Genomic DNA, 22,414 nt, shown 5'->3' on the forward strand with positions numbered 1-22,414 from the left:
CAAGATTAGTGAATGGAACAAAGGGGTGCTCTTACGAAGAAAGGCTTAAGTTTTGCAAATTACAGAGCCTGGAGACTAGGCACCAGCGAGGTGATCTGATAGAGGTATATAAAGCCTTGAATGGTTTGAGCATGCTCAATGCGGATGGGATTCTTCCTCTTGCTCAGAATAATCACCTGAGAGGGCATAAATTCAAATTGAGGAAGGACAGATGTAGGATAGTCGTGAGGAAATTTGCCTTTAGCCAGTGGGTGGTTGGTTGGTGGAACAGATTTCCATCCCTTGTCGTGGAAGTTGATGGCCTGAATAAGTTTAAGGCTCAGTTGGACAGGTATTTCGAACGAACAGAGGGGTGAAGTGGAAGTGGTTATTTTTTATTTTTTTATTTATTTTTTTTATTTTTATTATTTTTTTGGCTGATGTTGCATAAGCTTGCTTTCTTGCATCAATTGCCTCTACTAATGCTAATGCTTTTATCTTATTGTATTTTAATGCTTTTATCTTATTGTATTTTAATGCTTTTATCTTATGTATATATCATTTTTATTTTAATAAATTTATTTTAACCAGTTAGACTGTCATCATAAGAAACTTTAATGATATAATGAAACCCGACACACAAGGCCTGTTTTCAGATGCAATATACCACTGCTCTGGTCTAGGAAGCTGTTGGACGTTTTGTACTGTGAGCTCTTAATTATGTTCCATTATGGATAGGGTGATCATAATTCAGTGATCATTGTGTGACAATATTTATATGTTGTGTATAAATGTTTGTTTATTTATTTAGAAATTGTAAGTAGTTCTTAACATTTTGCTTAGAACCCTTGATCCAGTTTTAACCTTTGAAGAGAGAACTTCCTTGATTCAGACAGCGGTTGGTACAGTGTATCCTACAGTAGAAGACTGGTCACTGCACAGACCACGAGAAGAAGCTAGTGAAGACTTCTTGGATTTCAGTCATCTTTTTTCAGTTACAATGGAATCTCTCAATAACTTGTTGAAGCAGGTATTACTCAAAGAGAGAACGCCAGATAATGTTCATTTAATAATAAAGGTAAAAATTGCTTTTTTTTGTTTCGTTTGTGCCTTTTTCTAATTATAAAATTGGAAGACAAATTACTGAAATTTGGTAGTTGTGAATTAAATTATTTTTTGAATAATTTAAATCACAATTACCAAAACTTTTAATACGCATCAGGGAAAGTTATTGTTTAACTAAATGTCTCTCACTCTCAAATTTAATTTCTTTTACATTAAATTAGATTTTTGTTAATCCATTTGTATAACTGGTTTTTAACTAACTTACGTGTATATTAAACATTTTGATTTCCCTTCTAGAAGGGCAAAAATTCTTTTCAGTCAATTTAAAAATATGCAGGCAAACTGGTATTTATGACACAAGAACATATTGATCATTTGGGTAGTGCAGTGTAATCATTATGGTTTTTTGTCATAAATGATTAGATTAGCTAATTGATTTTAACATTCATAGAACTTTGCAAATTATGTTTAATAAGTCATCACCATTCTCTTAAACAAATTCGGTAAGCAAGTTGGATTTACTTAACCTCATAACACTGTCTTATATAACATCTGACATTACAGTGAAACTTCTCCTAACGGACACCTCTTGTCAACGGACATCTATACAACGGACATTTTCAAATTCCCCAACTCACCTCCATTGGTTTTAACGTGTTTGCAGCTTCTGTCTAGCGGACATTCTCTGTAACGGACGCGGACAGGCAATCTGCACTGTTTTTGTTTAGATTAGCACTTAATTTGATTTCCCCATAATGGACTGCGGGAGAGCTCACGGCCCTTTTTCTAGGAACGTTTCTTCCACATATTGCCTCAATCTATTTCCGATTCTCTGATTTTTATCAAGGTTTACGTCGCGGTTGTAAACCCTTTTTCAAGAATTTTTAAGGCACGTGTAAAACTTCTGATGAATTCGGTGTGTGCAGGGGGTGGGGCGAATTTGGTCGGCCTTTCGTCTTTTGAGTTTCAGTTTTCATTTTTGTTCAGTGTCGTGTGAAGTGCACAATGTCTTCTCGTAAACATTTAACTTTAAAAGATAAAGTCGAACTCATTAATGCGTATGAGCGGCAAAAAAATAGTGTTCGCAATCTCGCTGCAAAATTCAAAATTGGGAAGACGCAGGTAAGCGACATCCTAAAGAAAAAAAATGAACTGCTCAAACAATTTTGGCAACACGGAAATGATCAGGTTCAAAAATCATTCCCGAAAACTGTTGGACTTCAAATTGACAATGTTACGTACGAGTGGTTTTGTCGCGCACGTGCTAAAAAAATTCCCATTAATGAGCCTATTATTAGGAAAAAGGCTTTGGAGGTTGCAAAATCTATGGGAGTAAATGAGTTCAAAGCTTCTGTGGGATGGCTAGACAAGTTCAAAACTCGCCATAAAATTTCTTGGAAAACCATAAGTGGTGAAGGTGGATCTGTTGATACTGGGGTTGTAACAGCGTGGACCGTCAAATTGGAAGATTTATGTTGTGATTTTGAAGCTAAGGATATTTACAACTGTGACGAAACAGGGTTGTTTTTTTAAAGCTCTTCCTGAAAAAACAATGAGTCTAAAAAACGAAAAGTGCCAGGGCGGAAAAATTTCTAAGGAACGCTTGACTGTACTATTGTGTACAAATATGCTGGGAGACTTTGAACAACCTCTTGTTATAGGAAAACCACAAAATCCTCGTTGTATCAAGGGCATAAAGTTGAGTCTTTTGAATGTTGACTGGAAGTCTAATAAAAAAGCGTGGATCACACGAGATATCATGAGCGACTGGATAAGTCACTTTAACCAAAACATGATTCGTCAAAACAGAAAAATTATTCTTTTCATGGATAATGCTGCATCTCACCCGCACATTGAATTGTCCAACATTCAAATCGTTTTTCTTCCACCAAACACATCTGCAGAGTGTCAGCCCTTGGATCAAGGGATAATAAAAAATTTTAAGCTTCACTACAGAAAACGTGTTTTAAGACATCTCATTGCAAACATGAACGATGTAACATGTGCGAGTGACCTTGCAAAGAAAATCAGCATCCTAGATGCGATTCAATGGATTTCCTCTTCAGTAAACGCAATTAGAAAACAAACTGTTGCGAACTGTTTTCTAAAGTCTGGCTTCTCAAACGCAAAAATTGAAGTTGTGAACAGCAGTGTGAAGCACCAAGAAGAAGAAGAACAAGAACTTCAACATCTATTGATAATGTACGATACTTCAGCTACAAGTGACCCTGGCTACAAAGATATAGACTCGAACCTCACTACAGAAGATTGTGCTCTAGATATCAACGACATTATCATCGATATTTTTCAAGAAGTTCCTCATGAGGATGAAGAAATGGAAGGAGGTCATTCTGTCGAAGAACATATTAACGACGAACCACCGATGAAAATAGAAGAGGCGCTCATACAAATCAATCGTTTAAAAATGTTTTTCGCAGCTGAAGAAGATACTGAAGGACTTTCAATGGTTTCTTCACTCCAAACAAATGTTGAAAACAAAATTATCAGCCGGAAGAAGGTGCAGAAGAAAATAAGTGACTACTGTATGTATTTTTCTTAAGATAAAGTCATAATATGCATAGCACAATTGTATGTATATTATTTACAAAAATATTGTGCAAAATCTGTATATAATTTAATTTAATTTTACATTAAACGTTTAACGATTTTTCTTTATCTCTTGTGTATGTAATTGTATATTATTTACAAAAATATTGTTCAAAATCTGTATATATTTTAATTTAATTTTACATTAAACGTTTAACGATTTTTCTTTCTTTTTTTTTTTTTTTTCTCCCTGAGACTTCTTGTTAGCGGACACTTCTCTCTAACGGACACATTTTCGTTCCCCATGGCTGTCCGTTAAAGGGAAGTTTCACTGTATATGGTGCTGTATTATATTTAAAACAATCCTAATTTGTTAACTCTAGACAAAAATATCTTTTTATCTGCTTTTGTGCAAAACATGATATATCAGATAAATTAATTACAGAACATGTATTAGTAATGGAGGCATGTGATGCAAAAAGTAAGCATACGAGCTTATGTAGCATTGACAACAAAAAAAAAATCCCACATCCGTTCCCTCTAAAAGTTTCTCCAGTTCCTCCTGGAATTTATTTAAGCTATCGAATTCCACAAAGAAAGATGGAAGTTTGTTCCATCAATTAATCACCTGCTGGCTAAAGGCAAATTTCTGTACATGTATTCTACAACTGTCTTCAATTTGAAGTTATGCCCCGTCAGGTTCATAATCTGAGCCAGCAGAAGAGTCCCATCAGAATTCAACATGATCAACCCATTGAAGACCTTATACACCTCAGTCAGATCACCTCGCAGGTGCCTAGTCTCCAGCCACTGCAATTTGCAAAACCTAAGCCTTTCTTGCTAAGAGGATCCCTTCCTTCCTTTCGCATATCTTATTGCCCTTCTCTGTACACACTCAAGCAACTTTACATCCTTCCTAAAATGAGTCTCCAAGACTGGTATGCAGTACTCAAGGTGTGGCCTGACCATTGCCTTATACAAAGAGATAATCACCTCCTTTTCCCTACTGGCAAAATTCCTCTATATCATTGACCATACCCCATGACCTGCTCTGGCAGCCTGTCTGCATCGCTCACAAAACTTCATATCTGACTGCAAAATTACTTCGAGGTCTTTTTCGTTTTCTACCACCCTCAGTGTAGTTTCTCTGGGGTTACTTCTATCCATATGCAGTACTTTGCATTTGTGAATGTTAAACTTCAGTTGCCACTTCTCAGCCCATCTGCCCAAAATTTCTAGATCCTTTTGCAGTAGCACAGTGTCATTACTGTCGTTAACAACTCTGCCAATATTTGTATCATCTGCGAACTTCGACACTAAGCCTGATATACCTTTATCAATATCATTGATAAATATACAAAACAGCAATGGGCCGAACACCAAACCTTGGGAGACTTCACTAATAACATTAGTTCACAAAGAGCAGCATCCCTTGATTTCCACGATCTGTGTTCTCCCACTTAACCATCCTTTTATCCATTCTAGCAACTTGCTCTTATTACCATACTGCGCCAATTTGTACAAGTAGTCTTCCATGCAACAGTGTAAAGAGCTTTCCTGAAATCCAAGTATATAATATCAAAATTATTTTTTGCATACAGTCCCTTTGTAACCACATCAAGATTTTCCCTTACCAAACCCATGCTGTGTCTGAATTATTACTGCAGTCTTGTCTATATGACGTGCAATCCATCTTTAACCAGTGACTCCATTATTTTCTCTGGAACAGATGTTAAACTAACTGGTCTGGAATTACTCGTGTCACCCCTAGATCAACCTTTTTGAATTGGGGATACATTTGCACATCTCCAATCCATGGGAACTTCCCCTGAGACTAAGAATGCTCTCATAATTATGGCTAAGCTTTGATTACTTCCTTTGCTGCCTCCTTTAATATAACTCGATAGATCCCAACCTTTGGTGCCTCCATAGCCAAGTGGGCTGGAGCAGCAGTGCATAGCTCACGCTTCTTGATTAGACTGGGGTTTGAGCCTGTGACCACCAAATATGGAGGATGCAGAAAGGTCAGGAAATGACCACCGCATATCCCCGGGGCAATATGGCCTTAGTTGCTAATGCTCCTAAAAACCAAATAACAAACAGACAACAGATCCCATCCACTCCATGTGCCTTTCTTATGTTTAACTTCAACAATTTTTTCTCCACTTTGATATCAGTTATTACTAAATCATTAAGAACCCTATTACAGTTTGTTAAACTGCTGGCATTTTTCTCACTTATTAACTCCTGATATGTGAATGTAGGTGTGAAATACTCATTCAGGTTATCGGCTATCTGAGTAGGATCATCAACTGTCGAACTATCAGTATCAAGTGGAACAATATGATTGTTCCGTCCCGTGCATTTTTTCTTCTCTGTCCCAAGTCTCACTAGGTCGTTTGACATCCATTTAGGCCTAAACCTTTGACAGTATTTCTTAATTGGTATGAAAAACCTAGTAGCTTTGAATATTAATTCCTTGAATGATTTCCATTTAGAATTTGATGTTGGTAACATCATCGTTTTGTTCCACTGTATAGAATTTAAAAACTGTCTGAGACCACTATAGTCACCTTTACGGAAGCAAAACCCTTCCATTTACCACTGATGGTAATTCTATATTTAAGTAAAACTCACATCAATACACTGCAATCACTGTCATCTAGTGGTTCGATTTTCTATAAATGTTTTATACATGAATATTCACTGCTGATAACCAGATGTAAAGTATTACCCTCTCTGGTTACCTCTCAAACATGCTGCTGCAGAAAACAATCATCCAATAAATCCACAAAAGTCTTGCTGGTGTGCAAGTGACCAACACATAAGTTCCAGTCAATATCTGGAAAGTTAAAATCCTCCATTATAAAACAATCTGATTTACTGGTCCATTCTATTTCTCTGTACAGTTGTTTGTTGTTCTCATTAGAGTCATTAGGCGTATAATGCACTCCTACTCTCAATTTTGCTTTTCCAGTGCTTATGTCACACCAAACTGATTCAACATTGCACTGTCTATCAATGTCAACTGGATACACTTCCTTAGATTTTATATTTTTCTTAAGTAACATCATAACCCCTCCTCCCTTCCTATCCTTTCTGAACACTTTGTACTCCCCAAATTCCAATTCTGCACTGTGTGACCCCGTGTCTCTGATATCCCAACAATATCTGCCTTTGATGTCTTAACCAGAACTTCAAATTCATCAAATTTATTTATTATTTACTATACTTCTAGCATTGGTGTATATATGCAGGTATACATGCACCTATTCTTATTCTTAGTTAACCTGACACAGCCCATGTAGTTATTTGTTTCATGATGACTCCCATCAGTTCCTAAGCCCCCCCAGCACCTTGCCCTCCAGGTCACTGCTCATTCTAATAGAAGCAGTGCAAGTATCACTTTCACCTCTGCTTGCGGCTACTATTAACCTTTTATTCTGTGAATCCTCCAATCTATGAATTAACCTGTGAATCCAAGCTAGCAGTTTTCCGACTCACCTAACACTGCCTCGATAGCATCAGTAAACACTCTTGCACCCTTCTATTTAAGTTTATCCGATCCCTGTAGAAGCAGTCTTTCCTATTGACAAGCACATACCTCGCTGAGAAAAATTATACCCCATGAGACTTGCACGATCCCCCCCCCCAGCAGAATTGTTTGACAAGGCTCTCAGGATATACTCCCTCCTATACTGTCTGGGACACTTTCAAATTTAACCCTAACTCACTTTTTTTCAGCATTGACCTGTACTTGTCAAGTAAATCTGCAGATCTCCTACTCTTAATGTTATTAGTGCCACAATATCACCTATTGTGCCCTTAAAAGATGATATCATCATCAAATTGCCTCTGGCAGGTGTACCCTGGTCCTATTCCACCTATCCTTTTTACACAATATATTACCTGTTTCCCCTGACAATAGAGTCACCAACAATAAGCAACTCCTTTGGGACCAGCGAATTCTGCCTTGGAGATTGCCGCTGAGTTGACTGATGCACAAGAGTGAGCTCTGCCATTGAGTTTTGCAGCTGAGAGCCTGATGGGTCCCCCATTTTAATACCTTCAAGGGCACTACCCAACTCCAACTCTCATAAGCACCCATCATAATGCTGAGTTGCCACCTAATTTCTTGACACGCTGCACCTATCACACACCAAGGCATTCTCCTATGTAGCAGATATATGCACTACTTTATAATACACCTTTGTGTTTCTCATAAGTCACTCAAAGGAGTATAAAGTGGGTTGCTTCTGGCTACTTTTTCAGAATGCTAGTAATAGTTTTGTTAACAGTTGATTGAGAGAATTAGTAGATCAGAAGAAAATAGTCACAAAAAGTGTGACTTTAAAGAAATGATATTTTGCTTAGTCACTGCCTTGTTTACAGTGGATACACATTATGTAATTCGTATAAATGTATTTATTATACAGAAAAAAAAAGGGAATTTTCTGTGCATCTTCTATAAAGTTTTGAGATATTAAATTCTTCACTGATGGAAAATATTTTTCTGGTGGTTCCTTTGGATCTGGTGACTATCAGACATGTAGATAACACTCGTTACTGAAACATAAATATTTCGTAGATAACACTCGTTACTGAAACATAAATATTTCCTAGATAACACTCGTTACTGAAATGTAAATATTTCGTAGATAACACTCGTAGATTTCGTAGATAACACTCGTTACTGAAACATAAATATAGCGTTATAACTGTGTTGGGATACAAGTTTAGGATTTAATTTTGTACTGAAATTGAAATTTTATTGAAAGTAAATCGAAATCATGACTCAAACCAGAGCAGCAAAGCAAAAGGCTCAAGCTAATGGGAATGCTGTGGCTCAGAGGAGAACTGAGGGGGGGCAGTTGCCCTCTGAATCACAGCCTTTTAAGATGCACTATTTGCTTGATCTTTGCGGAGCAGTCAGGTATGGGACATGATACTGCCATGGGGGATGTCTTTGTATGTGCGCGATGCAAGGAGTGTAAGGAAATCAGGCGACAACCTCAACGTTGTTATGGGCCTATATGAGAACTTGAAGGACAGGGTGGATGCCCTCGAAGGATTACAAGTGAGGGGCCCATCAAGTTCTCAGCTGCCCACACCAATGCCAGAGCTTGCACTTGGTCATCGCGCAACAGAGCGGCAACCCCCAAGGCGGAATGCGCTGGCCCCAAAGGAACTAGTAGTTGTTGGTGACTCTATTGTCAGGGAAACGGGAAATATGCTTTGTAAAAAGGATAGATGGAACAGGACCAGGGTATGTCTGCCAGGGGCAAAGGTTGATGACGTTGTAGAGCGGATATCATATTTTAAGGGCACAAAAGGTGATATAGTTGTACACATTGGCACTAATGATATTAAGAGTAGGAGACCGGCGGAATTACTTAACAAGTACAGGTCACTGATGAAAAAAAGCCGTGAATTAGGGTTGAATTTGAAAGTGTCTGCAATTCTGCCCAGACACGATAGGAGGGAGTATATGATGAGAGCCCTGTCGATCAATTCGGCCCTGGAAAGATTGTGCAGGGCTCAAGGGGTAGAATTTTTTTCAGCCTGGTCTGTACTTGTTAACAGGAGAGACTGCTTCTACAGGGATGGGATACACTTAAATAGAAAGGGTGCAAGAATGTTTGCTGATGCTATCGAGGCAGTGTTAGGTGGGTCGGAAAACTGCTAGATTGGGGGGATACAAGGACTAATAGATTAACAGTAGCCACTGGCAGAGGAGAAAGTGATTCTTGCACTGCTTCTATTGGAATGAGCAGCAGCCTGGAAAATAAGATGCAGGATATTTCAGAGACTGCTGGGAATCATGGGGGTACAAGTGAACACATGGGTTGTGTTAGGGTGGCTAAGAGGAAGAGCAGGTGAATGTATACTTGCGTGTACACCAATGCTAGGAGTTTAGTAAATAAATTTGATGAATTTGAGGTATTGCTCAAAACATCAAAGGCAGATATTTTTGGGATTTCAGAGACGTGGTGTCACACAGATATAAGGAATGCAGAACTGGAATTTGGGGAGTACAATGTCTACAGAAAGGATAGACAGGATAGGAAGGGAGGAGGGGTTTTGCTCTTAGTTAAGAAACACATAAAATACAAGGAAGGGAAGCCAGTCGACATCGCTGGACAGTGCAGTGTCGAGTCAGTTTGGTGTGACATAAGCATTGGGAGATCAAAATTGAGAGTAGGAGTATGCTATAGGCCTAATGACTCTGAGGAGTATAATAAGAAACTGTACAGAGAGATAGAGTGGGCCAGTAAATAAGAGTCTTATAATGTGGGATTTTAATTTCCCAGATATTGACTGGAATTTGGGGGCTGGTCACTCACACACTAGCAAGGCTTTTGTGGATTTATTGGATGATTGTTTTCTACATCAGCATGTTCGGGAGGCAACTAGAGGGAGTAATACTCTTGATTTGATTATCAGTAGTGATTCTTCATGTATTAAGAATCTGCAGATAAATGAACCACTAGGTGGCAGTGATCACAGTGTTCTGAAGTGGGAGTTACTCAAAGAGGTAACTACCATTAGGGGTAAAGGGAAGGGGTATTGTTTTCGTAAAGGCGACTACGATGGACTGAGACAGTATTTAAATTCTATACAGTGGGATCAACTGATGATGTTACCAACAGCAAATTCAAAATGGGAAGCATTCAAAGAACTTATCTTGGAAGCTACTAGGCTTTACATACCAACTAAGAAATATTGTTCAAGGTTTAGGCCTAAATGGATGTCAGATGAACTAATGAGGCATATGGCAGAGAAGAAAAATGCATGGGATACATACAAATTATCACATGACACAGAAGCCTATGATAGATATAAGTTGATCTGTAATCAAGTTACAAAAGAGGTTAGGCAGGCGAAGGCAGATTACGAGAGATACTTGGCAAGGGATGCGAAGAAAAACAGCAAAGAGTTCTTTACTTATGTAAACTCTAGAAGGAAGGGGATGAATCAGATTGGTCCACTTGATATCGATGGGTCAACTGTTGATGACCCTGCTCAGGTAGCTAACAAACTAAATCAATATTTTGCATCGACATTCACACATGAGGAGTTATTCAGTGAGGGGAATGCCAGAGGTGTATTCAACTCTAGCAGTAAGCTAGAGAATCTTGTAATAAGTGAGAGTAAAGTGGAGGAGAAATTGTTGAAGATAAACACAAGAAAGGCACCTGGGGTGGATGGGATCTATCCAGTTATATTAAAGGAGGCAGCAAAGGAAGTAAGCAAACCCTTGGCCATAATTATGAGAGTTTCCTTGGACTCAGGGGAGGTACCCATGGACTGGAGATGTGCAAATGTGACCCCAGTTCACAAGGGAGGATCAAAGGCTGACACAAGTAATTATAGACCTGTGAGTTTAACTTCTGTTCCCGGAAAATTAATGGAGGCACTGGTTAAAGAAGCACTGCAGGATCATCTAGACAAGACTTCAGTTATAGCTCGGACACAGCATGGTTTTGTTAAGGGGAAGTTTTGCCTGACCAATTTGATTGGATACTATGATGCAGTCACAAAAGAACTGGATGCAGGGAATAACTTTGATATTATGTACTTGGATCTTAGAAAGGCTTTTGATACTGTTGCACATGGAAGACTGCTGCACAAATTGGAGCAGTGTGGCATTGGAGGCAAATTGCTGCTATGGATAAGGGGTGGTTGAGAGGGAGAAGACAGAGAGTGGTAATCAATGGACACTGCTCATCGTGGACTAATGTTATTAGTGGAGTCCCTCAGGGTTCAGTATTAGGTCCTTTATTGTTTTCTGTATTTATAAATGATATTGATGGTATATCAAGCTTAATGTCCAAGTTTGCAGACGATACGAAGGTTGGCAGGGTTGTCAAGGACACTGCTGACACTATGCTGCTGCAACAGGATCTGGAAAGGTTGAGCAGATGGGCTGCGAGGTGGCAAATGAAGTTTAACATTGACAAATGTAAAGTACTACATATGGGAAACAGCAACCCCAGAGCAACGTATCAACTCTGTGGTACTACACTGACAGTGGTAGAGAATGAAAGGGACCTGGGGGTGGTTGTGCAGGCAGATATGAAGTTCTCTGAGCAGTGCAGACGGGCTGCAAGAATAGCTCATGGTGTATTGTGAATGATATATAGGAATTTTTCTAGCAGGGATAAGGAGGTGATCATTCCCTTGTATAAGGCAATGGTCAGGCCACGCCTAGAGTACTGTATACAGGCCTGGAGGCCTCATTTCAAGAAGGATGTAGAGCTGCTGGAACGAGTACAGAGAAGGGCAACAAGATTAGCGAATGGAACAAAGGGGTGCTCTTACGAAGAAAGGCTTAAGTTTTGCAAATTACAGTGTCTGGAGACTAGGCACCAGCGAGGTGATCTGATAGAGGTGTACAAAGCCTTGAATGGTTTGAGCATGCTCAATGCTGATGGGATTCTTCCCCTTGCTCAGAATAATCACCTGAGAGGGCATAAATTCAAATTGAGGAAAGACAGATGTAGGATGGATGTGCGGAAATTTGCCTTTAGCCAGCGGGTGGTTGGTAGGTGGAACAGACTTCCATCCCTTGTCGTGGAAGTTGATAGCCTAAATAAGTTTAAGGCTCAGCTGGACAGGTATTTCGAACGAACAGAGGGATGAAGTGGAAGTGGTTATTTTTTATTTATTTATTTTACTTTTTTTTTTTTTTTTGGCTGATGCTGCATAAACTTGCTTTCTTGCATCAAATGCCTCTACTAATGCTAATGCTAATGTAAAAGAGGCTCTGATTTATCATTGTTGTAGTGTTCTGAATATGCTGTAATGTAATGGTGATCGCTGCTCTTCTCATCCCTTGCATAGGAATTTTATATTTTCATCCTGCAGTTATATTTGGTTTTCACTGCATTTAGGTAACTTTTCTTCTGTGCATGGATGGGATTCTCGCAGGAATATTTAGAAACTTCTTTTGGATTCTGTGTGGTATACTTTTGTTTTGGAACATAGTTGAGAAATATGTCATTTCTAGTGAAAATATTCGAAATAATGCTGTAAGTAAGAAAATAATGATATTCGTTTAGCAAGTGAGATTGATAACCTAATAATATTCAATATATAAAGAATATTTGCACCCCAAGACAACCACAGCAAGAGAGATTTAGAGCAGCGAGAAATGCCAGCTAAAAATCGTATTTTTAGCTGATATAAAAAAAATTGTCTGCTAGTGGCCAGGCACTCCCAGACTTAAGTAATAGTCGACTTACGTAAATTCAGCTTTACATAAGTTTTTGCTGGCTGGTGACTGAAAAAAATATGGACACATATTTTGCATCCTATAGGAATAAATGGAGGTATTGTGAAAATATCATAGTTGAACCCAATAATAGATTGTTGTTTGTTTGTTTTTTTTTTTCGTAATTTGTTCCGAGACCTTAGTTATATAGCGAAAATTTCAACTTCCGTTGAAATTTTCGCTATATAACTAAGCTATTTAAATCTCTTTAAGGCCATCTGTTTTTTAATGGAAATTGTATTAGTTTTATATAAATTTATGTCAAATAAGCACGACACAAAAATCATTTAATTAAAGTAAGCATAAACAAAACACGTGGCCAACATGTTTACAAATACTACTGTTGGCTGAGAGGAAAGGCTACGCAGTCTAGCCGGAGAATGATCTACACTTTCATCGTTATAAGAATCAGTTTTGAATGCCTTTGTGATAGTTTTCTATAGCACATTTCTGGATGTCACGAAAAAAACAAAAATAATTTGCACTTTCCTGTTTATTGCGTTTTTGTGTTAGTGAATTCTGTTATAAACGGGTAGTAAACTCGATCTTATGGCATTTGTGATAATACTGATAACTGGAATTGTGTGGATTTTTACATTATTATGGTGAATGTGTTTCTCCTTCACTGAAATGATCAATCATATAAGAAATATAGATAAATTTCAATATGATTGATCAATCATATTGAAATTTAGTTCAGCTTCCATTTCACCTGTACTGATCTTAAAATAACAACTACTTTATTACTATGGTCATATATCCTATATTACTATATGGGTCTGAAATATGGCTTCAGCCACTCACTGTACAGTGAAGAGAGTGTTTACAAGAGAATATTGTCTCCTTGATGGTGAATGATAATGAAATTTTGGCTACCTAGGAAAGAACCACCCTTTGGTAATTGTAGGATATCTAACTTGATGTAGGAGAGATGGATCCATTCTCAGCAAAGATGATAGTAAGCCTAATATTCGGGCCAGACTTTTAAGATACTTGTTTCTAGAGGATTCCTATTATTTTATTCAAATACGAGCCTGCCCTGATACCAATCTTAAATAATCTAGTTCACTTGGAGAGATTCCTTCCTACACAAATGTCCTCAGCCATCCAAGACTTAAATTGTGACATCTTAATGTTTGCAAGGAATTAAAATTTTTAAGAGATATTACTTTCAGAGTTCTCCCAGTCACACCTCAAGTCACACCTCGCAAGGCTCCTGAACAGTCAGAAAAGTGGAATTATTTTTTGGTTAAAATCCTCCTTTATTGTAGCAAAATTCAATGTTTTTCCATAGTTACTGTTTTGTTTTGATTTTTATTTATTTTATTTTTTTCCTTCCATTAAGATCATTTTTATATTCTCTTCAAACAACTGGCTACAGCCATGACATGATTTTATACCATACCTTTTTATTACTGCTATCAGTGGAGAATATTTATTTATTTTATTTATTTATTATATAATGTCGGTGTAAATACACCATAGTTTACTTAGGTCCTTGAGGTTGTCACAAACATTCTCTCAGATATGCCAGATAAGCTGTACTTGCTACCTGGGAGTCTAAAACGCTGATGGAACTGATATTCGAGTGAACTGATATAATATCAGTGTATTTACACTGATATTATATAGTTAATTTCAACCCATAACATATGCCTTGAGCATTTAGCCTTCAAAATATTAATTTATTTATATAAATTAAGTATCGAACATTTTTGTCATTAGCTAAATGTAACTAAAATGAAAACTGTGCCATGAGAGAGGCATCAGGATAATATTTTCACTTCTCTACACTGATTTCCAAAATAATTATCAGCTGTGAACAGTGCTGTCATGTCGGCTAACTTTGATTTAGTGTGTATTACTGGTAACTATATATAACTGCTGTTTTAAATTTTATTTCTTTGAGATATCAGTAGTTTCCATAACTTAAAACAAAAAGTTAGCATTAGCATTAGCATTAGCATTAGCAGAGGCATATGATGCAAGAAAGCAAGCTTATTCAGCATCAGCCAAAAAAAACAAAAAAAAAAAAAAAAAAAAACCCACTCCCATTTCACCCCTCCGTTCGTTCGAAATACCTGTCCAGTTGAGCTTTAAATTTGTTTAGGCTATCAACTTCAACAACCAGTGATGGAAGTCGGTTCCACCAACCAACCACCCGCTGGCCTAAGGCAAATTTCCGCACATCTGTCCGACATCCGTCCTTCCTCAATTTGAATTTATGCCCTCTGAGGTGATTATTCTGAGAAAGATGAAGAATCCCATTGGCATTGAGCATGCTCAAACCATTCAAAGCCTTATACACCTCTATCAGATCACCTCGCCGGTGCCTAGTCTCCAGACTCTGTAATTTGCAAAACTTAAGCCTTTCTTCGTAAGAGCAACCCTTTGTTCCATTTACTAATCTTGTTGCCCTTCTCTGTACCCGTTCCAGCAGCTCTACATCCTTCTTGAAATCAGGCCTCCAGACCTGTATACAGTACTCAAGATGTGGCCTTACCATTGCCTTATACAAGGGAATAATCACCTCCTTATCCCTGCTAGAAAAATTCCTGTATATCATTGACAAGACACCATGAGCTACTCTTGCAGCTCGTCTGCACTGCTCAGAGAACTTCATATCTGCCTGCACAATTACCCCCAGGTCCTTTTCATTCTCCACCACTGTCAGTGTAGTACCGCAGAGTTGATACGTTGCTCTGGGGTTACTGTTTCCCATATGCAGCACTTTACATTTGTCGATGTTAAACCTCATTTGCCACCTCTCAGCCCATCTGTTCAACCTGTCCAGATCCTGTTGCAGCAGCATAGCGTCAGTATTGTCCTTAACGACCCTGCCAACCTTTGTATCATCTGCAAACTTGGACATTAAACTTGATATCCCATCATCAATATCATTCATAAACACCGAAAACAACAACGGACCCAACACTGAACCTTGAGGAACTCCACTAATAACATTAGTCCACGTTGAGCAGTGTCCATTGATTACCACTCTCTGTCTTCTGCCACTCAACCATCCCCTTATCCATAGCAGCAATTTGCCTCCAATGCCACACTGCTCCAATTTGTGCAGCAGTCTTCCATGTGCAACAGTATCAAAAGCCTTTCTAAGATCCAAATATATAATATCAAAGTTATTCCCTGCATCCAGTTCTTTTGTGACTACATCATAGTATCCAATCAAATTGGTCAGGCAAGACCTGCCCTTAACAAAACCATGCTGCGTCTGAGCTATAACTGAATTCTTGTCTAGATGATCCTGCAGTGCTTCTTTAACCAGTGCCTCCATTAATTTACCTGGAACAGAAGTTAAACTAACAGGTCTATAATTACTTGTGTCAGCCTTTGAACCTCCTTTGTGAATTGGGGTCACATTTGCACATCTCCAGTCCATAGGTACCTCCCCTGAGTCCAAGGAAGCTCTCATAATTATGGCTAAGGGTTTGCTTACTTCCTTTGCTGCCTCCTTTCATATAAAACTGGATAGATCCCATCCACCCCAGGTGCCTTTTTTATGTTTATCCTCAACAATCTCTCCTCCACTTTCCTCTCAGTTATTACAAAATCATCCAGCTCACTGCCAATGTTTACTTTACCTACATCATTCTCCTTCCTGAATAACTCCTCATGCATGAATGTAGATGCAAAATACTCGTTTAGATTGTTAGCCACCTGAGCAGGATCCTCAACTGTTGAACCATCAATATCCAGTGGACCAATCTGATTCATCCCTTTCCTTTTCGAGTTCAAGTATGTAAAGAACTCTTTTCTGTTTTTCTTTGCATCCTTTGCCAAGGATTTTTCATAGTCTGCCTTTGCCTGCCTAATCTCCTTTGTGACTTGGTTACAGACCAACTTATATCTATCATAGGCTTCCATGTCACCCATTAATTTGTATGTATCCCATGCATTTTTCTTCTCTGCCACATGTCTCATTAGTTCATCTGACAACCATTTAGGCCTAAACCTTGAACAATATTTCTTAGTTGGTATGTAAAGCCTGGTAGCCTCCAAGATTAGTTCCTTGAATGCTTCCCATTTTGAGTTTGCTGTTGGTAACATCATCAGTTGGTCCCACTGTATAGAATTTAAATACTGTCTCAGACCATCATAGTCGCCTTTACGAAAACAAAAACCCTTCCCTTTACCTCTGATGGTAGTTACCTCCTTGAGTAAATCCCACTTCAACACACTGTGATCACTGCCACCTAGTGGTTCATTTATCTGCAGGTTCTTAATGCATGAAGAATCACTACTGATAATCAGATCAAGAGTATTGCTCCCTCTTGTTCCCTCACGAACATGCTGATGTAGAAAACAATCATCCAATAAATCCACAAAAGCCTTGCTAGTGTGCGAGTGACCAACCCACAAATTCCAGTCAATATCTGGGAAATTAAATCCCCCATTATAAGACTCTCTAATTTACTGGCCCACTCTATTTCCCTGTACAATATCTTATTATACTCATCAGAGTCATTAGGCCTATAGCACACTCCTACTCTCAATTTTGATTTCCCTATGCTTATGTCACACCAAACTGACTCGACGCTGCCCTGTCCATCGATATCGACTGGCTTCACTTCCTTGGACTTTATGTGTTTCTTAATTAATAGCATGACCCCTCCTCCCCTCCTGTCCCGTCTATCCTTTCTATACACATTGTATTCCCCAAATTCCAGTTCCGCATTACTTATATCTGTGTGACACCACGTCTCTGATATCCCAACAATATCTGCCTTTGATGTTTTGAGCAATACCTCAAATTCATCAAATTTATTTACCAAACTCCTAGCATTGGTGTACACGCAGGTATACATGCACCTGTTTCTATTCTTAGCTACCCTAACACAACCCATGTGTTTACTTGTACCGCAATGACTACCAGCAGTCTCTGAAATATCCTGCATCCTGTTTTTCAGACTTCTGCTCATTTCAATAGAAGCAGTGCAAGAATCACTTCCACCTCTGCCACTGGCTACTGTTAATCTATTAGTCCTTGTATCCCCCCCAAATTAGTCCTTGTATCCCCCCCAAGAAACACTTGTCATGATGAACCGAAGACGACAAATGAAAAGCAAGAAAAACACTGACAGGGAGAAAATTGAGTATACTGAGTTATGCAAAGCCATTAGAAAGAGACTCAGAGAGGACATAAGAAGATTTAACACAAGAAAAGTAGAACAAGCATTAAGGGAAAACAAAGGATTTAAATCAGCAGCCATGATCAGTAATACAGAAAGACAAATGATACTGAAACTGAAGAATAGCGATGGTGTACTTATAAACAGCAGAGAAAGCATAATTCAAATAGCAGAAGACTACTATAGAGAATTATACAAGGAGCGAGGGAATGATACCAGCAGTGGGGAAGATGGATTGCAAAGTAGCAACACATACGACATACCCGATATTCTTCCTGATGAGGTAGAACATGCATTGAAGAAAATGAAGAATCGGAAAGCCCCGGGGGAAGATGAAGTTACTGTAGAGTTGTTAAAATTTGGAGGAAGAGACATAACACAAAAACTGGCAAGGCTCTTCACAAAGTGCATTAGAAAAGGTGTGACGCCTAAGCAGTGGAATAATGCAATCATAGTTTTGCTGCATAAGAAAGGAGATAAATCAGAAATTGCAAATTATAGACCAATTAGCTTGTTATCCCACATCTACAAGTTGTTCACAAGGGTCATTACTAACAGATTAGAAAGAATACTGGATGAGAATCAACCGAAAGAGCAAGCTGGCTTTAGGACAGGATTCTCAACTATGGATCACTTTCATGTAATATCACAGCTAAGGGAGAAAGCAAATGAATATAAAACACCATTATGCCTGGCATTTGTGGATTATGAAAAGGCATTTGACTCCATACAGCATAAGGCAATGTTTCGGGCACTGGAAAGACAAAGCATTGATACCCCATATATTTTGATTTTGAAGAAAATATACGAGAGTGCTACCTCCTTTATTAGACTAGACAAAGACAGTAGGAAATTTAAAATTGAGAAAGGAGTTCGACAAGGAGACACAATATCTCCGAAGCTATTTACTGCTGCCCTTGAGGAAACTTTCAGAAGATTAGTCTGGTCGCAGAAAGGAGTCAATGTGAATGGAGAGTACCTAAACCATTTACGATTTGCAGATGACATTGTGGTTATAAGCCACGATCCCAAAGAATTAGAGGAAAATCTTAATCAGTTATGCACCATTAGTAAGGATTTTGGACTAAAGATGAATATGGCTAAAACAAAAGTAATGATGAACAAGTATGCCACGGAAAGGGAAATAATGATTGAAGGAGCAGTAATTGAAAAGGTGGAGTCATATACTTATCTGGGACAGGTTATTAGCTGTAATAATGATAAATGGCTGGAAGTCAAGAGAAGAATAAATTTTGGATGGATAGCTTTCAGGAAATATAATCACATACTGAAGAGCAATATCCCAGTTTGTCTGAAACGTAAAATAATGAAGCAATGTATACTCCCCACCATGACTTATGGAACTCACCAAAACTTTGGCACTCACCAAAAGAATGGAAGAGAAGCTGAGAACCACACAGCGAAGAATGGAACGAATCATATTGGGAATCAGACTGATAGATAAGAAGAGAAACACATGGATTAGGCAACAAACTCAAGTAAAGGACATTCTTATCAAAACTAAAGAACTAAAATGGTCTTGGGCAGGACACATAGCTCAAAGACATGATGACAGATGGACTAAGAAAATAACAGAATGGTATCCAAGAGGAGCTAGAAGAAAACCTGGAAGACAAAGGCGGAGATGGATAGATGAAATTCATGAGTTTGTGGGTAGTAAATGGATGTCCAGTGCTCAAAACAGAAGCAATTGGAAAGTTGCTGGAGAGGCCTTCATCCTGCAGTGGATTGAAAATGGCTGATGATGATGATGATGATCCCCCCCAAGTTATTCAAATGCTTAACAAAACATTTAAATGATTCTTTCATAAATAAATTGCTGTATGTGTATTTATGTTATTTAAAATATTGCTTGTTGCTGTACTTTTTAAAATTAAAACTTTTTTCTTTTTTTTGTTAAGCTTGACTTATTATTGTTATTACTGCATTAGATATACTTTTTTAGTGTAGTATTTTTTAAAATTATATTCATTTGAATGAAAATCATGCCTCAGACCAGAGCAGCAAAGCAAAGAGCTCAAACTAGTGGGAGTGCCTTAGCTCGGGGGGAGAACTGAGAGGGGAGACAGTTGTTCCCCGAATCAAGGCCTTATACGATATGTAGCTTGTTTGATATTTGCAGAGCTATCAGGAATGGGACATGTTATTGCCTAAGGGTATGTAAGGAGTTGGGGATATTAGGCATCAACTCAGGGTTATTGTTATGGGCCTTTATGACAGTTTGAATATGGGGTGAATAGGGTGGATGTCCTCAAACTGATTAAATTGGGGGATTAAGCCCATTAAACTCTCAGCTGCCCACATCAATGCTAGAGCTTGTACTTGGTAGTGCCCCTAGCAACAGAGCAGGAACCCCATCCAAGGCAGAATGTGCTGGTATCACAGAAGCTAGTTGTTGTTGTTGTCTGTTGTCAGGGAATGGAAATATATTGTGCAAAAAGGATAGGTGGAATAGGTCAGGGTATGTCTATCAGGGGACAAAAGCTGATGATGTAAAGCAAATATAGTCTTTTTAAGGGCACAAAAGGTGATATTGTTGTACACATTTGCACTAACAGCATCAAGATCTGCAGATCTCGTACAGGGCAATATTGAAAAAATAAGCGCCATGAGTTAGGGTTAAATTTGAAAATAATAGGAGGCATTACTTTCGTACCTTTGTATCTATACTAAGGTATGAAAATTTCGCTCCTTGTATCTATATATTACACCTTTCTCCCTATCTAGTAGTTACCTTGAACTCTTTAGGTATACTCAGTGATACTGACAAAAAACATTTGCACCACATTTATTCAAATAAATCCTACCTCCTCAAAGTACAGTTCTTCCTAAATGTGCATGCTATGCTGATAACAATTTATGCCCAAGAGCTTTGCAGAGTCCTTAAAGTCTTGAGTTAATCCACAAACTTTCAGCATATAATCCCTACTTTTGGATCTCCACAGAATTGTAGGTACACATACATTTTGCCCAGACTTGCAGCATTTTTTCAGCATGGTTCAAAATATTTATCCAAAAAATAGTCAGCTGGTGTTCATTTAATATTATTATTCAACATAATACTATCTCTACATTTTCTTGTTTACATATAGAGAATTATAGCTTAAAATGCTTCTGTTTATCCAAATGGCAATGAAAATTAATAGTAACATTGATAATTTGCGCTTTATTCATGTGTTTGCTTGATAGAGCATTCCAACAAAATATACTTTAAATGGGATTCTACTTTTTACTGCATGTATAGTACAGTCAGTTCTGCTGTAACATGGTACTTGTGCTCCTAAAAATCTCTACATTATGATATTTTGCCCATTAAAAACAACAGGGCTTATGGGAAAAATAGTGATAGCGGCAGAACAACACTTAAAAAAAAAAAGTTCAGTCTAGTAATAAAAACACTAAAAAAAGTTAAACCCAGTAAAATTGCTAACACAGGTTTAAACATCTTAAACTTCTAATAAATAAATAAATATTAGAGTAAATATAGCGCGTTACCTTGACAAGATATGAAGTTTGCTTTATTGATATTTCTGTTCACTGACATTTTTTTTTTTTTTTTATTGTAAAAATTTAAAACAGTAAAAAATTAAGCAATCAGTAATGATGAATGTGGGACAAACAAATTGTACAAGTGAGACAAGTTTAGGAAGCTTTAAAAATAAAAATTAAGAGAAGATTCTGAAAATTTATTTGTTTTTTATATGATTGAAGATTTCAGTGAAGGGGAAACACATTTCACCATAATAACGTAAAAGCAACAGAATTCCTATCACATTATTGCAAATGCAATAATATTGAGTTTACTATCCATATTATTTTACGGATTTACCATATTATTGCAAGTGCAATAAGATTGAGTTTATTATCCATTTATAATTAGATTGCCCTAGCAGAAAAGTCCAATAAACCTGGAACTGTAAAAATTGTTTTTATTGTTTTGTGGTATTAACCTCCAGAAATGTGCTCCTCTGCTCATGCTATCACGAAATTTCTGTTCGAACAGAAAAATGAGCCCCTGAAAACGAGTCGGCCTACAATATCACGAGTTATCTTGTGAATACAGCGAATGACAACAATGTGTTTCCGACCAATACAACTACAATAAATGGAAAATGCTCCCACACATTTGATGTTTGACATTTTTTAAGCTTCATAAACTTGTATGTATTGCTGTGCAGGTTTTCTTTATACTCGCATTGTTCCCTAATATATCAGTTGCATTGGACCAAATATTCAAATTTGCTCCAATGCTGAACTGACTGTATTGGCATTAGTAGTAGCATTGATGCTAGAAAACAAGCTTGGACAGCATTCGCCAAAAAAAATAAATAAAAAGGTTCTCGTATCACCTTTCCATCCTAATAGTTTGTCAAGTTTC

At 37.9% G+C, this 22,414-nt stretch overlaps 1 protein-coding gene across 4 annotated transcripts in view; it reads left to right on the top strand.

Moving 5' to 3' along the window:
- c11.1 (maestro heat like repeat family protein c11.1) overlaps positions 1-22,414 on the top strand; it is a 1,259,325-nt gene that overhangs the window by 613,641 nt on the left and 623,270 nt on the right. For all 4 annotated transcript variants that reach the window (XM_090383553.1, XM_090383554.1, XM_090383556.1 and 1 more), the window contains exon 22: positions 823-1,057. In XM_090383553.1, coding sequence (XP_090239679.1) covers positions 823-1,057 — 235 coding nt within the window. The remainder of the gene's footprint in view (positions 1-822; positions 1,058-22,414) is intronic.

Source organism: Mastigoproctus giganteus, chromosome 10, assembly GCF_048544385.1.
Source record: "Mastigoproctus giganteus isolate SK-2022 chromosome 10, ASM4854438v1, whole genome shotgun sequence".
Lineage (NCBI taxonomy): Eukaryota > Metazoa > Arthropoda > Arachnida > Uropygi > Thelyphonidae > Mastigoproctus > Mastigoproctus giganteus.